A 14,294-nucleotide genomic window follows, 5' to 3' on the forward strand; every position below is an offset into this window, starting at 1 on the left:
CCCCACAGCCACTCAGTCTTCTGAAGCAGCTCCTTGGATGAACGCTTCTGAAGAGCTTCATTCCAACCAGTTTAGTTTATAAGGTGTGAAAAGCAGCACCCTGAGGGCTGCCTTACCCAAAGGCTCTTTCTCAAAGTCGATCCGGACGGTCCCTGCAATTGCATAGGCTATGACCAGTGGTGGGGAGGCAAGGTAGTTGGCACGGGTGTTGGGATGGACACGTCCTTCAAAGTTCCTGTTGCCAGACAACACACCCACTGCTACAAGGTCTCCCTGTAAGACAGACGTTTGAGACAACGTTACAAGGTGTTTCCAGGCTCCGCACACCCAGTCACAGAACTGCCACCTTCTGGATGATGCCCAAAGAGCCAGTTTAGACTGAACATACTTTGGACACAGCTGAAAAGGATTAGTGCACAGTGTAAGCCAGCTGAGTACAGCACACAATGGAGAAGAGCTTACCTAAATAAGCTTTTGTAAAGAGGAAAAGCTAAATACCTGTGTAATGGCCTCAACCACAGGCTCTGGCAGGGGTCCACTGTTGCCAATACAGGTCATACAGCCATAACCCACCACATCAAACCTAGACAGGGCACAGAAATCAACACTGAGCAAAAGGCTGGTCTGGAATAAGAGGCTTCAACTCCCTAGCAGGTGGCTAGGGTTACTCTCAGAAAAGGTACTGTTTTAAGTAAAGAATTGCTGATAAAAGTCAATGGTTTGGAGAATGCTCCATTTTTATCCTTGCAGAGGCTCTCCAGAGTCAGAGGAGAACAAACATCTGGGGAGTGTGTCACCTAGCAAGATGAACAACAACACAGTGTTGTTTGTGCTGCTTTAAAATCATTATTCTTGAAAAAGAATCCATTTCTCTGCTTGGGAACAGGAGTCTGCAAGAAGCTATACCAGGCAGCAGGCTCTCTCCCTCACTGCCACATCTTTTAAGCTGTAGAAAGAAAGAGTTATTTTCTTGCATGGCTTGTTGTCAATGCTTTTAGTGCAGCAGCCAGAGGACAAGAGCAAGGAAAGCACTCTTACCCCAGTTGGGAAAGGTAAGTCATAACTCCACTCTCCCTCAGATAGTAAGTGACAACCCCGCTTCCTGGGGACAGGCTAGTTTTAATGTATGGCTTCACTGTCAAACCAGCTTCCACAGCTTTCTTAGCAAGCAGTCCTGAAAAATGCAAAGGATAGTTGCAGTTTTTCCTGGAAGTGGGGCAGTTTGGTGGGTCAACAAGACGACAGAAGTACCATTAAAAAAGTGGAAAGCAGACAAGGCTCCATTTCCAGCAATGACAGAACCAGAGAATGTTAGGGGCTGGAAGGGACCTTGAAAGATCACCATTCCAACCACCCCCTGCCAGAGCAGGATCACCTACACCAGGTCAGAGAGGAACACATCCAGGCAGGTCTTGAGTATCTCTAGAGAGCCCCCCATGGCAGCCCATTCAGTGCTTTGTCAGCCTCACAGGGACAACATTTTCCCTTCTGTTTCCATGGAACTTCCTATGCCTCAACTTCCACCCTTTGTCCCTTGTGCTGCCATTAGGCATCACCAAGAAGAGCCTGGCTCCATTGTCTGGGCACTCACCCTGTACATCTTTATAAACATTAATGAGGTCACCCCTCAGGCTCCTCCAAGCTAAAGAGCCCTCAGCTCCCTCAGTCTCCCCTCACAAGGAAGATGTTCCACTCCCTTTGTCATTTTTGTGGCTCTGCCCTGGACTCCTTCAAGCAGTTCCCTGTCCTCCTTTCAATGCAATGCAGTGAGCCAACAAGCACCAATGCCACAATCACCAGCTAGAGCTTGAGTGGTCTGTTGTGCTGAAGGTCCAGTCTGTAATTCCTGCTCCACTGGAAAGCTGCTGGAAGTTGCACTCAGCAAGAGGTACTCACAATGGGGCACCACAGACACTCAAAACATTATTGTCTCAGAAGAAATGCAAGGAAGAATTGTTAGCTTCTCACTTATGGTGGTCTAGTGGCACACTGCTGAAATAACTACCGACATGTGACTTGCTGCCCTCAGAGGATGCCTATGAGAGCACCAGCTCTGACCCGTTTCACAAACAAGCTGTTTCACAATCTACATCTAGTTGCAGGTGCTGTTTTCATAGAATGCACTGGGTTGGAAGGAACCTTTAAAGGTCATCTAACTCCATCCCACCCCTGCACTGCGCAGGGAGATTCCCAACTAGATCATGTTGCTCAGAGCCTCGTCAAGCTTCACCTTGAATGTCTCCAGGAATGGGGCCTCCACCACCTCCCTGGGGACGACTGGACTTGTAACGTGCAGAGAGATACTTCAGTGAAACAGAAACATACTTATCATTAAATTTCTTCCCTTTGAATGACTTGTCCAGCACAGATGGATGTTCAGAAAACCATCCTACTCCAGCCCTTTCCAAGGATGGACATAAAAGCAGCAGCAGATATGCCAAATCTGCAGAGCTCCACATTCCCCTGTCTCATTCTTGCCCTCATACATCCACTCAGACAAGAAAATATACATCAGTCCTGTTCTGATCAAACATGACCTCCAACAGGAAGATGCCATATATCTTTTTTTCCCCTTTGACAGCTGTTTGGCAGCTCTGTTAAGACTGACCTGGAGACCTCCACTTTTAAATGTGGTGTGAAAAGGCCTACACTGATAGATTTGGAGGCCAAAAGGTAGATTTGTGAGTTAAAAAAACAACAGTCCAACTCCTGAGATTGCTGAGGCTCCCTAGCTGCCAGAGGAAGCTGTAGAAATTTGACCTCTTGGATAATTCTGTGAACACAAACTAATGATCATTGTAGAATCTTAAGTGCCTGATAGCCTGTTTGAAAGCACTGGGCTGCTTTGGTTTTTTTCTTCTCCTGCCAAAACCAGGTCTAAAAAGAATGCAAAGTACAACTCTGAAAACTGGCAAGAAAATGCCAGAACCTAAGCTGCTTTGAAAAACCTTAATCCAACATCTTTGTAAAGTAAGGTTAGGCTGTCAAGGATACTATTGCATGCAGCCACCATCCCCACACACAGCCCCCTGCACACCATTTAATGCACAGGACAGGCAATGGTTTAGTTGCTTTAATTTCAAACATTACCCTGAAAGCCAAATTTTCCTCTTTGATTCTGGTGGGTGTCTCAGAGGTTCTCAACACTATAGTTGTACAATTGGAGACTGACAGAATGACCTTTTCCTTCTTTGTTGAGACCAAAGCACAAGCATCACTGTATGGAAAGGCAGCAAAGGTAAGAATACCCATTAAATCTAAGTGCATGTGCTTGAGGTGCTCAGGACTATGTTCTTCAGGCTGCTGTGTATTAAGGAATAGTGTACATACTCAAAGTACCAACTTGACCTGCAGAGCATTCTACACTTCCAACTGAAAAAGCTGTTAAGCCAAGCAGGTGTGTCTAGCAGGTCAAAGGGAGGTTCTCCTCCCTTTACTCAGCCCTAGTTAGATCATATGTGGAATACTGTGTACAGTTCTGGACTTCTAAGCTCAAGAGGGACAGGGAACTACTAGAGACAGTTCAATGGAGAGCTACAAAGAGGATTAAGGGACTGGAGTATCTCTCTTAGAGGAAAAGACTAAGAGACCTGGGGCTGTTAAGTCTGCAGAAGAGAAGGCTGAGTGGGGATCTGATCAATGTCTACAAATATCTGAAGGGTGGCTATCGGGAGGATAGAGCCAGTCTCTTTCCAGTGATACCCAGGGATAGGATGAGAGGCAGTGGATGCAAAGTCAATCACAGGAAATTTCATCTCTACATGAGAAAAGGCTTTTTTTACTGTGGGAGTGATGGAGGAATGGAACAGGCTGTCCAGAAAGGTTATGGGGTCTCTTCTCTGAAGATCTTCAAAACCTGCCTGACCACATTCCTGTGTGACCAACCCTAGGTGGTCCTGCTTTGCAGGAAGCTTAGACTTGATGATCTCTGGAGATCCTTTCCAACCCCCCCAGCATTCTATGATCCCTGCTGCCACAGAGAGGATTAAGACTGGCTTCAGCTTGGGAGACAAACACTTGAGGAAATTATATCCTAAGCAGGTGGCACAACTGAGGGAAACACCCACCTAGAACAAAGGGAATAGGACAGAACAAAGATAGTCTGTCTGGAGGAAACCTACTTCTTGATCCTGGGAAGAAATAAATACTCCCCTGTTTCTGTGATTACAATCAAGTTGGACCTGAGGAAAGAAATATGTTGATTTGGCTGTCCTGTCAAGAGCAAGAGAAATAGGGAGACTGTTCAATTAAGGTCCTCTCAAAGGGGTAAGAAATTAGCAGGTCTCTCCTCCATTTGTTGCTAGGAATTAAAGACCCTTTGTGGCTGGGAAGGGGGTGACCTGTCAGTCCAGCAACAGGTGACAAGTATCAGATCAACAAACTAAACACAAAGTGATTGCTGTCAGAAGCTGCCCAAAGGCCAAGACCTTCCCAGCAGCATGCAGGAACAAAGGAAACAAATTAAGTGACATCAAACAGTAAGTAATCCCCTCTGGTCAAGGGCTTTTGCACTGCCCACTGCACATCCCTTCTAGCCTCTGTAGAAAATAAGCCTGCAGCCCACAAAGAGTATGACAGGCCAGGAAGCCCTAATGCAGTGATGAACTCTGTGGCAACAGCTGTGTCTATTTGCAAAGAGAAAGATAGATCTGAGCATGTAGCTAAGCACCTGGCAAAGAAGGCTGAACTAGGCTAGTACAGACTCAGCTCTGAGCTGACTCTTTGTGCACATGAAAAGTAAACACAAAATACGTTCCTAGAAGCACACACTTGGAGTGAGAAATTTCCTGGCCAGATCAGCCAGGTTAAAAGTTAACAGCCTCCTGACCTGCAATTCAAGACCACCAACTCAGACTGTTTTGTGTAGTATTTGGATGGTGATAAGCCCTCTTCCAACCATTTCTTGGATGCAGTTAAGATGTAAATGGCAATGCTCTCAAGGATGGTAAGCCTTGAGAACATAATTTTCCTCCTCTACTCACCCCCCACATGCCTTCAGACTCTTGCTTTAACAACTTGATACACCTCTACCTATGTGTTTTGTACCCTCTACCAGATCACAGCAGCTTCAGACTTGAACCCATAGAACATTCTTCACTGCCCCTTTTCTTGTGGCTCTGCCTATTGGTAGCCTCTTCTCAGCATTATATAAGAGCTTCTATGTTGAACAAGTGTCAGAGCTGCTGGTTAATTCAGTTCCAGCATGCTGCTCCCTAGAGAAGACAATGCAGGGAAAATACATTTTCTTCAACCCATGTTTCTAGAATTCCATCTGCTACCCCTTAAGGTCTAAGCCCAGTTTCAGCACTGCAGATGACAAAACCAGCCTTGTGCATGTAGAATTTCATTAGTGTAATTCTTTAGGACACACAGCCAGAGTCACAGAGAAATTACTGTACAGCAAGCAAAATAAACTTACCTGCTCCCAACATAACTGAGGGGTTACTGGTGTTTGTGCAGCTTGTAATGGCAGCAATCACTACTGACCCGTGAGCAAGCTCAAAGTCACGTCCCTCAAAATTAAACTTAACTCTGCTGTTGTGATGGCCTGGGGCAATTTGGAATCCCTTGAATCCTTGCTGCAAGAGGAGAGAGTAAGAATCAAAAGGATGTGGTTAATGTAAGTATTTTGACTGGAAATTAGTATGGGCTGGGAATTTCACAAATGAGAAGCATCTGTCAGGCACATCCATCCTTGTAGTGTTGGGTCTAGTGGTGAAGGCTTGAATCTGTGGTCAGCCAAAGTAGCAGACAAAAAGTTGTTTTCCTGGGGTCTGTTCTGGTCTCTATTCACTAGTAGCAAAACATTTGTGTTTTCTTCCTGTATTAATATATCCTTCTTCACATTGCTCAGACACTTCTTCCTCCCATATGCTCCAGCTTCCTGACCACATACAGTGTTGTTACAGTTAAGATTTCAGGGCTAGGTTGTGTAACACCTAAGATTTTCAAGCCATGAGTATCAAACAGCTCCAACTTACACTCAGAGCTGAAGTGAGAGGCAAAAGCCTGACAGCTGAAGACGACTGAAGAGCATGAAGGCACCATTCACACCATGAAAATTATGCTTAGAAATCTGAAAGCACAAGGTCATTTAATGGACCTTGGAGTTGCTGTAGTTAAGTTTCTTGATTTACATCATTAGAGCTCTGCTCTGCCCTTAGCAAAGGCTGTTAGCCTATCAGGTAAGGATTCAGACTGATTTTGAAAACTTCAGGGTTAGAGCATGTTAATTCAAATTAAAATCCTGCTCTTCTTTCAGTGGCCATTTTTAACTGCATGGTGTAGAGAAATGTTGTTTGGTTTTTACCTCTGTCCTTATCACCAGCATCAAAGATCACTGCGACACAGCAAAGTCTGATCTGCTGAACAGATTCAATACTGAGTACAGAACTATCTCCTGGAGCTCAGGGAATAACCTGCTTGGAAGGCTCAAGAGCCAGGTTGCAGCTACTTAGTCCACTCTACTAACTGTACTGATCATGGCCCTTTCAGAAATCCTGTCAACACCAAGTAAAATCAGAAATGATTGCTCCTTCAATAGGGCATGAACACCTTCATGTGAGAGAAGCATCGCCCCTATTTTAAACTAAACATTATTGATGTGGTCTTCTAAACTGCAGTCAAATGTCCTCATTTAATTTTCAGTAAGTAAATAAAGTTCACCCCCAGAATGTAGCTCCTGAAGGCTAGGCAACTTTTAGAGTCAAGCATTAGTTTGTATGCCTAAATGTTCCAAGCCCTTACCTTGGCTCCCAGACAGGTCTCAAAGTCTGTCTTCATCTCTGACACAGCAACTTTGTCCTGAGGTCTTTTTGGTCCACTACAGCAAGGCACAACACTACGGAGATCCAACTCCACAACCTATTCAGTAAGAGGAACAGAGAGTGGTTCAGCACTGCATGACAGGTTGAAGCCAGTTAAGCCACATACATGCTTACCTCTGCTGTTGAACCAAGGCTAAATCTGCATACTTCAGTGTTTGTTTACAGAAATGATCAGACATATGAGAAGGAAAGGATCAGAAGACAAGAAACAGCTCTATTTTTAGACCCTGCCAGCTCCAAGGTATGGCTCTCAGAAGTACCTCATTTACTGAAAACCCAGTGTGTGACTACAGAATCTAAACAATGTAGATGTTTTTGAGAATTACATCCCTTTCACATGCTAGCAGCAGGGTCCTCTTCAGCAAACAATGATATGAAGAAATCCTGGTACTGGCACAAACTCAGCTCAGCCTTGGGGGAAAACATTCAGTCTGTTATGAAACAGAGACATTGTCTTTTCCCAGTCTTTGCCCATGGTTCATCTTTGTTTTAATAGAGTGCTGCATCTTTCCATGTTTACTAAGGTTTTTGAATAGTCATGCAAACTGAGCATAAGTTAAAAGGTAAATTCTTACTGTAGAGAAAACAAGCTCTATTCTTAAGTTTCCAGGACACAGAGTAAAATCTTGTTTTCTTGCATAGAAAATGGCTTGCATGGTCTGTGGTTGCCACACAGAGCTTCTAAGTGTCCTGATTCACACAGTAAAATAAGTTGCTCAACAAGAAGGGTCAAACTGGGACAAGGATTACAGAGGCAACATCTACACTCTCTTCATAGCTGTGCTTGAACCTGGGCTTCTCAAAACTACATTTATCAAACTGCAGAATCTGCAGCAGCTAGAGCTCAGCTGAGAGTCAATCTATACCTGTGTCCAAGATTTCACACTTGGAAAGCCAAGTGACTTACTCCATGGGGCCCTAAGTTAAAGTTTAGCTGTGTGGACCAAGATAAAGATAAGGAATGCCTTGACCATATCTTCAATTCTGTGAAGAGCCAAGCAATTGTCACATTAAATTAGAACAGGGTGTAAAGCAAGGAGCCAGAAGGAGTTTCTAACCTGTGTGAAGTCTGGATCCTGAGAGGAGTTCTTGAAATCTCTTAGCATTCCCACAGCCTCAAGGTACTTTTTTGTGCATGCAACTTTCTCATTGTCACGGCCTAAGGCAAGAGACAGAGCAAAAAGAAAATGTGAATGGAACAGAAGACCTCCTATATGCCAGAAAAAGAAAAGAGAATGTGTAACAGGCTATTTCACAGTTCACACTGCACTGACCCTTTCAGCACAAATATCAGAGACTCACTACAAACAGAGACTGAGCAGGCTTAGTGGCTTTTACAGAACAAAAACTGCAGGTTGCAGCTTCTGTCATCTGGTCAGGCTAGGCTCAGGCAGGGCTACACCGACAGCTGTGAAACACTTTAAAACTCAGCTCTTCCTAAACATGGAGCCTAAGAACAAGAAAGACTCTGAATAAGCTTAGAGCAGGTTCCACCTGGTTGAACCCCACTACTGGCAGCACATTATTATAAACCCAGAGCCCTTGCTTTCAGCTACACCTTCAACTCACAGTCTCATCTTACACTCACCAGTTTGCATCAGGTAGCCAATGCTAATGTCATCCACTGGGAAGAAGGCAGCTGTGGCTCCATACTCTGGACACATGTTGGCAATGGTGGCTCGGTCAGCAATGGACAGCTGGGCTACACCAGGACCAAAAAACTCCACGAATTTACCCACGACTCCAACTTGGCGAAGGTGCTGTTATAAAAGCACAGGGTCTGTGTCACTGCTAAGTGTCAAACAGCCTGAGCATGTCTGCTATGAAATCCAGCTTTTGACTTCAGTTGACTCCTCTTAACAAAGCCTCCCGGTTTCAAAAGTTAACTAAATTGTGAAGAGGAGGATACAGAGATCTTAGCTTTCAATAGTAAGGTACAGCACAGGGATGTATTCCTTCTAAACCTTCTCCTCTTCTCGTGTGAGCTGAAGTCCATCTTAGAATAACTGTGCTCTTCTCAGCATGATGTTCTAGGAGAGGACAGTGTGGGTTCTACTACCAGCAAACCCAGGAAGATAGGGAAATGGGATGAACCAACTGCACAAGAACATGATTCAAACTGCAAATGACTGGATGCCATCCGCATAAACTCATAGAAAACTGTTGGCTTTCCCCATCTGGAAGTTCTCTATAGAGACAGCATTCCATGTGTACCAGTTTTCTGACGACCTCCAACAACATTAATGCTGACCCAGTAATTCTCTTAGTCCAGATACAATCTCCAGAGTGAATAAACATACGAAGAACACACGACACAGAGCCAAATTCCTGAAGTCAAAGAAATCAGACTGCAGCACTTGCTGTCCATTTCCACGGTGCCACATTTTAACCATTGTGGTTCTTTGGAGGCAGTAGAGAATCAAGATCCCTTCACAAGGCCTGTTGATCCACATGAGGATTTGAACAGGCCATGACATATCAGCTGTGTTATTTTCCCTGGCTTCTGGGAAACAGATTTTCCTGTGAAATCTGCAGCTGTCCTTGGGCAGATTATTCCAACAGAGCAATAAAACTACATGGAAGCACAGACAGGGCTCCTAAGCATGCAGAACAGGGGCTCTGTTCTACAGAACAGGCATGGCTTCCAGCAGTAATGGCAAAACAGCAGAGATGTTACCTTGGTAATGGTGAGCACGATGTCAGTGGATGTCACCAGCTGCTGTGGGTCTCCCAGCAGCTTATAGCCAACCACCTCAGGAAGCACCATGCTGATTGGCTGGCCCAACATGACTGCTTCTGCTTCAATGCCACCAACACCTGCAAGCAACAGGAGTATATAACCCAGCTCTTGAGAGAGACAGCAGAGTGTCAGAGAGAAAGCCATGGGCTACAACTGACTGATCATTCTATTAAAGGTATGAAAGGAGAGAGAATGCAGACAGCCAGAGGGCTTCGCTTTCTGCTAAGAGGCATTCCTCATTTTCAGTTTATGCAAGGCCAGGCTTTTAAATTTCTCTCCATTTCATACTTTCATCCTTGTTAAAAAGGATATTTGGTAAAGCTAAATGACTTACTCTGAGGATGCTTGGCTTTTTACAATAAACAGATACAAAAGTATTATTTATTTAATGACTTAAACATTCAATGTGTAAAGGAAGAATCACAGAATGACCAAGGCTGGAAGACACCTCAAAGATCATCAAGTCCAACCTGTCACTACAGACCTCATGACTAAACCATGGCATCAAGTGCCACATCCAATCCCCTCTTGAACAACTCCAGGGATGGGGACTCCACCACCTCCCTGGGCAGTACATTCCAATGGCTAACAACTCTCTCTGGGAAGAACTTTCTCCTCACCTTGAGCCTAAACGTCCCCTGGCACTGCTTGAGTGACTGATACGGCATTGAATCAGAACCATTAAGGCTGTAAAATACTTCTAAGATCATCAAGTCCAACCTTCCACCCAACACCTCCATGACATGTCCCAAAGTGCCACATCTACTCATGTTTTGAGTTACTCTGGGGATGGTGACTCCACCACTTCCCTGGGCAACCTGTTCCAATGCTTAACAACTCTTTCAGTAAGAGTGTGGTGTGCTGTTGAGTGAAATGTAGTCAGACCATGACTGCTGGTCACCAAACAAAAAACTCCTAAGTTAAGTTTTGAGGGAAGGAAAGGTTACTGAAGTCAAGAGTACAGACTGCTCTGAAGAATACTAACAGAACAGCTACTTAAGGCAGAAGTACCTTCCTTATACCTATTAACTTCCAACAGGGCTTGGGCATGTGCAAGTGGGAATCTTTATGGAAGCACACCTTCAGTGTTAGAGGAATCCAGTTCAAGTGACTACTTCATTTAGTTAATTTAACATGGTAAATTATCAAGGTATCATAGTCACGCTGGCATAAGGCAGCAGTTTTATAGCCTTTTGCCTGTTGAAAGTCTCTCTTGTGTTTACCTGCCACTTTAAAGTCTTCTACTTTTTGTTTAGCTGGAACAAACTGCCTAAAACAATTGCTTATGAATAACAAAATACTACTCACAGAATCACAGAATGGTGGAGACTGGAAGGGACCTCTGGACTTCTGTGGTTCAACCCCTCTGCTAAAGCCAGGGTCACCTACCTAAGGTTGCCCAGGAACATAATATCCAGGCAACACTCTAGATGTGATCTCACTAGGGCAGAGCAGACAGGGAGAAGACTCTCCCTTGACCCTTCCTTAAGGGTCTTAATGCACCACAGGAGACCATTTGCCTTCTTGGCCACAAGAGCACATTGCTGGCTTCTGGTGAGTTCATTGTCCACCAGCACTCCCAGGTCTTTCTCTAGGGCTGACCTGCTGGAAAGCAGCTCCACCCATCACCTGTACTAGTGCACAGAATTGTTCTTCCCCAGGTGCAGGACTCTACATTTGCCCTTGTTGAACTTCATGAGGTTCCTCTCCACCCAACTGTCCAGCCTGTCCAGGTGTGGCTGAATGGCCACACAGCCTAGCAGGGTGTCAGCCACTCCTATCCTTATTCCCCCTTCTGGTTCTGAAATTGTCCTGAAAACTAATTTCCTATTTATTTGATGCAAGATGAGATACCTAGGTTAGTCAAAAAGATAATTCTGTGTCAGATCCAATCATGTGACTCCAGTCACTAGGTGCTGAATCACCTTAAAACATGTTAGTTGATAGACTGAGGGCTGACCACCGATAGGGATGTAACAAGTTGAGCACTACCAGCCACAGCAAGAGATGCTGGATCCAAGGGAGTGTGCTTTGACCCTGCCAGCCAGGGTCAACTCATCAGTCATCCAACACACTGTTCACAAGATGCTACTGGACATACCCCAGCCAAGCACTCCCAGTCCATCGATCATGGTGGTGTGCGAGTCAGTGCCCACCACACTGTCTGGATAATAGTAGCCGTCCTGATCCATCACCACTCTTGCCAAGTACTCCAAGTTCACTTGGTGGATGATCCCAGAGCCTGGTGGAATAATCCTCATGTTTTTAAAAGCCTGAGAGCCCCACTGAAACAGAATGAATTGGAGGGAAAAAAAGATATTCAGTGCACACAAGCACTTCAAGAACACTTCGCTTCAGGTTCACTGCACTTTTCTCCATGCAAATAGGATGAAGTTTTTCAGTACCTTCAAGAATTCAAACCTTTCTTTGTTCCTTTCAAATTCCAGGTCCTGATTTTTTTGCAAGCTGTCTGATCTGCAAGTGAAAATAGCCAGCAGTCAGAACCAAAAGTAGCCACCTGAAATTTATGTCTGCTCAAATATAGATCACAGGTTGAAAGAAAAGAAGATTTATTAGCTGATGTTAATGATGATCGATTCCATCTTTTTAATTTCACTGCATCTGTGAACCACAGGCAAGAATTTAAGAAATCTTAAAGAGGTTATTATGTGAATTCTGGTTCAAATGGAAATGCTAACCTGCATATCATACATATAGCAGGCCTAGCATTTGCAGCTTTGGAAAAGCCACAATATGTACAAGAGCAATGCTCTTGTACACATTTAGCTTCCAATAGCTAAACTAACAGCAATCAGCAGAACAGGAATGGGAACTAGAACATAACTAGTTGGAAAAGGTCATTATTGATGATAAAGTGCTGCTTTTCTCTTTGAAAGCAGACAGGGCTAACAAACTTTTCAGCTGAACCAGCTGCCTAACTTAAGGCCTGAAAAGTTTGAAGGAACTGAAGTGTGGAGCCTGGCAAGATTCTCTCCATACCTACATGAGCCTAATAGAAATAAATCTGTGACAATGTAGTTATCGGCAACAAATTATCATAGTATCAGTCAGGGTTGGAAGGGACCACAAGGATCATCCAGTTCCAACCCCCTGCCATGGACAGGGACACCCCACACTAGATCAGGCTGGCCAGAGCCTCATCCAGCCTGGGCTTAAACACCTCCAGGGACAGCACCCCAACCACCTCCTTGGACAACCCATTCCAGGGCTTCACGACTCTCATGGGGAAGAACTTCCTCCTCACATCCAGCCCCAATCTCCCCACCCCCAGTTTCTTTCCATTGCCCCTAGTCCTATCACTACCTGAGATCCTGAGGAGGCCCTCCCCAGCCTTCTTGTAGGCCCCCTTCAGGTACTGGAAGGCCACAATGAGGTCACCTCAGAGCCTTCTCTTCTCCAGACTGAACAGCCCCAACTCCTTCAGTCTGTCCTCACAGGAGAGGTGCTCCAGCCCTCTGCTCATCCTCGTGGCCCTTCTCTGGACACCTTCCAGCACCTCCAGATCCCTCTTGTAATAGGGGCTCCAGAACTGGAGGCAGTACTCCAGGTGGGGTCTCCCCAGAGCTGTGCAGAGGGGGAGAATCACCTCCCTTGCCCTGCTGGCCACACTTCTCTTGATGCAGCCCAGGATATGATTGGTTTTTCGGGCTGCAAGTGCACACTGAGAGCTCCTGTTGAGCTTCTCCTCCACCAGCACCCCCAAGTCTCTCTCCTCAGGGCTGCTTTCCAGCCAGGCACTGCCCAGCCTGGATTTGTGCCTGGGATTGCCTCCACCCAGATGCAGGACCCAGCACTTGGTCTTGTTGAACCTCCTGAGGTTGGCTTGTGCCCACCTCTCCAGCCTGTCAAGGTCCCTCTGGATGGCCTCCCTTCCCTCCAGCATGTCTGCTGCACCACACAGCTTGGTGTCATCAGCAAACCTGCTGAGGGTGCACTCAATGCCACTGTCCATGGCACCCACAAAGATGTTGAACAAGCCTGGTCCCAGGACTGATCCCTGAGGGACTCTGCTTGTCCCTGGCCTCCACCGGGACATGGACCCAGGGACAGCCACTCTTTGGGTGCGGCCAGTGAAGTGCTGGATACTACTGAGAAACACCAAATGAATATTCAAACACTACAGGAAAAGAATCATACCAGTTGATTTTGTCCTAGAGTAGAGATTAAATCAGATCTGGTTCACAAAGACTGTTAAAAATTATGGTGATACAAACCAAAAAGCAAAAAGCTCAGGTTTCTAGTTTAATAGGTTAGCCCTAGAACATCCATTGACTCAGGGACCAATCTTTACATGACTATTCCTAACTCTGCATCTCTTGCTAAACTCCTCTAGCAAATAAAAAGTTAAAGGTAGTTGATGTTCAGCAGTTAGGCAAGTCAGTATTTTGGGGGCCCCTTTCCTCACCTGCCATGCATGACAGCATCAGTGACAATCTGCATAACCTTAATAGTCTACAGTTAAATAGTTGTAGGGGAAAAGAGTCTGGCAACATGGTTCTATGAAGCAGGGCTTCACAACACACTTCTGCTCTGAAGTTCAGTATTTTCACTCTATAGAAGCTATCTTTATGTGCTTTGGTTTCCACCTTCTAGGAACTTTCTTCTTTGCAATGCTGTAACTTCAGTGGCCTGCTCCAAAACTATCTCCTAGAGAGGACAATAAATACACAGAGTATTTTAGCAGATGAGGTAACTGCAGGCAAAAA

The 14,294-nt window shown here is 45.2% G+C and overlaps 1 protein-coding gene across 2 annotated transcripts in view; it reads right to left on the minus strand.

The window, feature by feature from the left end:
• Nucleotides 1-14,294, minus strand: part of ACO1 (aconitase 1) — a 45,883-nt gene that overhangs the window by 10,819 nt on the left and 20,770 nt on the right. For both annotated transcript variants that reach the window (XM_054177908.1, XM_054177907.1), the window contains exons 5-14: nt 11,973-12,042; nt 11,669-11,852; nt 9,505-9,644; nt 8,416-8,587; nt 7,886-7,986; nt 6,748-6,864; nt 5,420-5,579; nt 1,039-1,174; nt 499-583; nt 117-273 (exon numbers count right to left, since the gene is read on the minus strand). In XM_054177908.1, the coding sequence (XP_054033883.1) occupies nt 117-273; nt 499-583; nt 1,039-1,174; nt 5,420-5,579; nt 6,748-6,864; nt 7,886-7,986; nt 8,416-8,587; nt 9,505-9,644; nt 11,669-11,852; nt 11,973-12,042 (1,322 nt within the window). The remainder of the gene's footprint in view (nt 1-116; nt 274-498; nt 584-1,038; nt 1,175-5,419; nt 5,580-6,747; nt 6,865-7,885; nt 7,987-8,415; nt 8,588-9,504; nt 9,645-11,668; nt 11,853-11,972; nt 12,043-14,294) is intronic.

Source organism: Dryobates pubescens, chromosome Z (genome assembly GCF_014839835.1).
Source record: "Dryobates pubescens isolate bDryPub1 chromosome Z, bDryPub1.pri, whole genome shotgun sequence".
Taxonomy (NCBI): Eukaryota; Metazoa; Chordata; class Aves; order Piciformes; family Picidae; genus Dryobates; species Dryobates pubescens.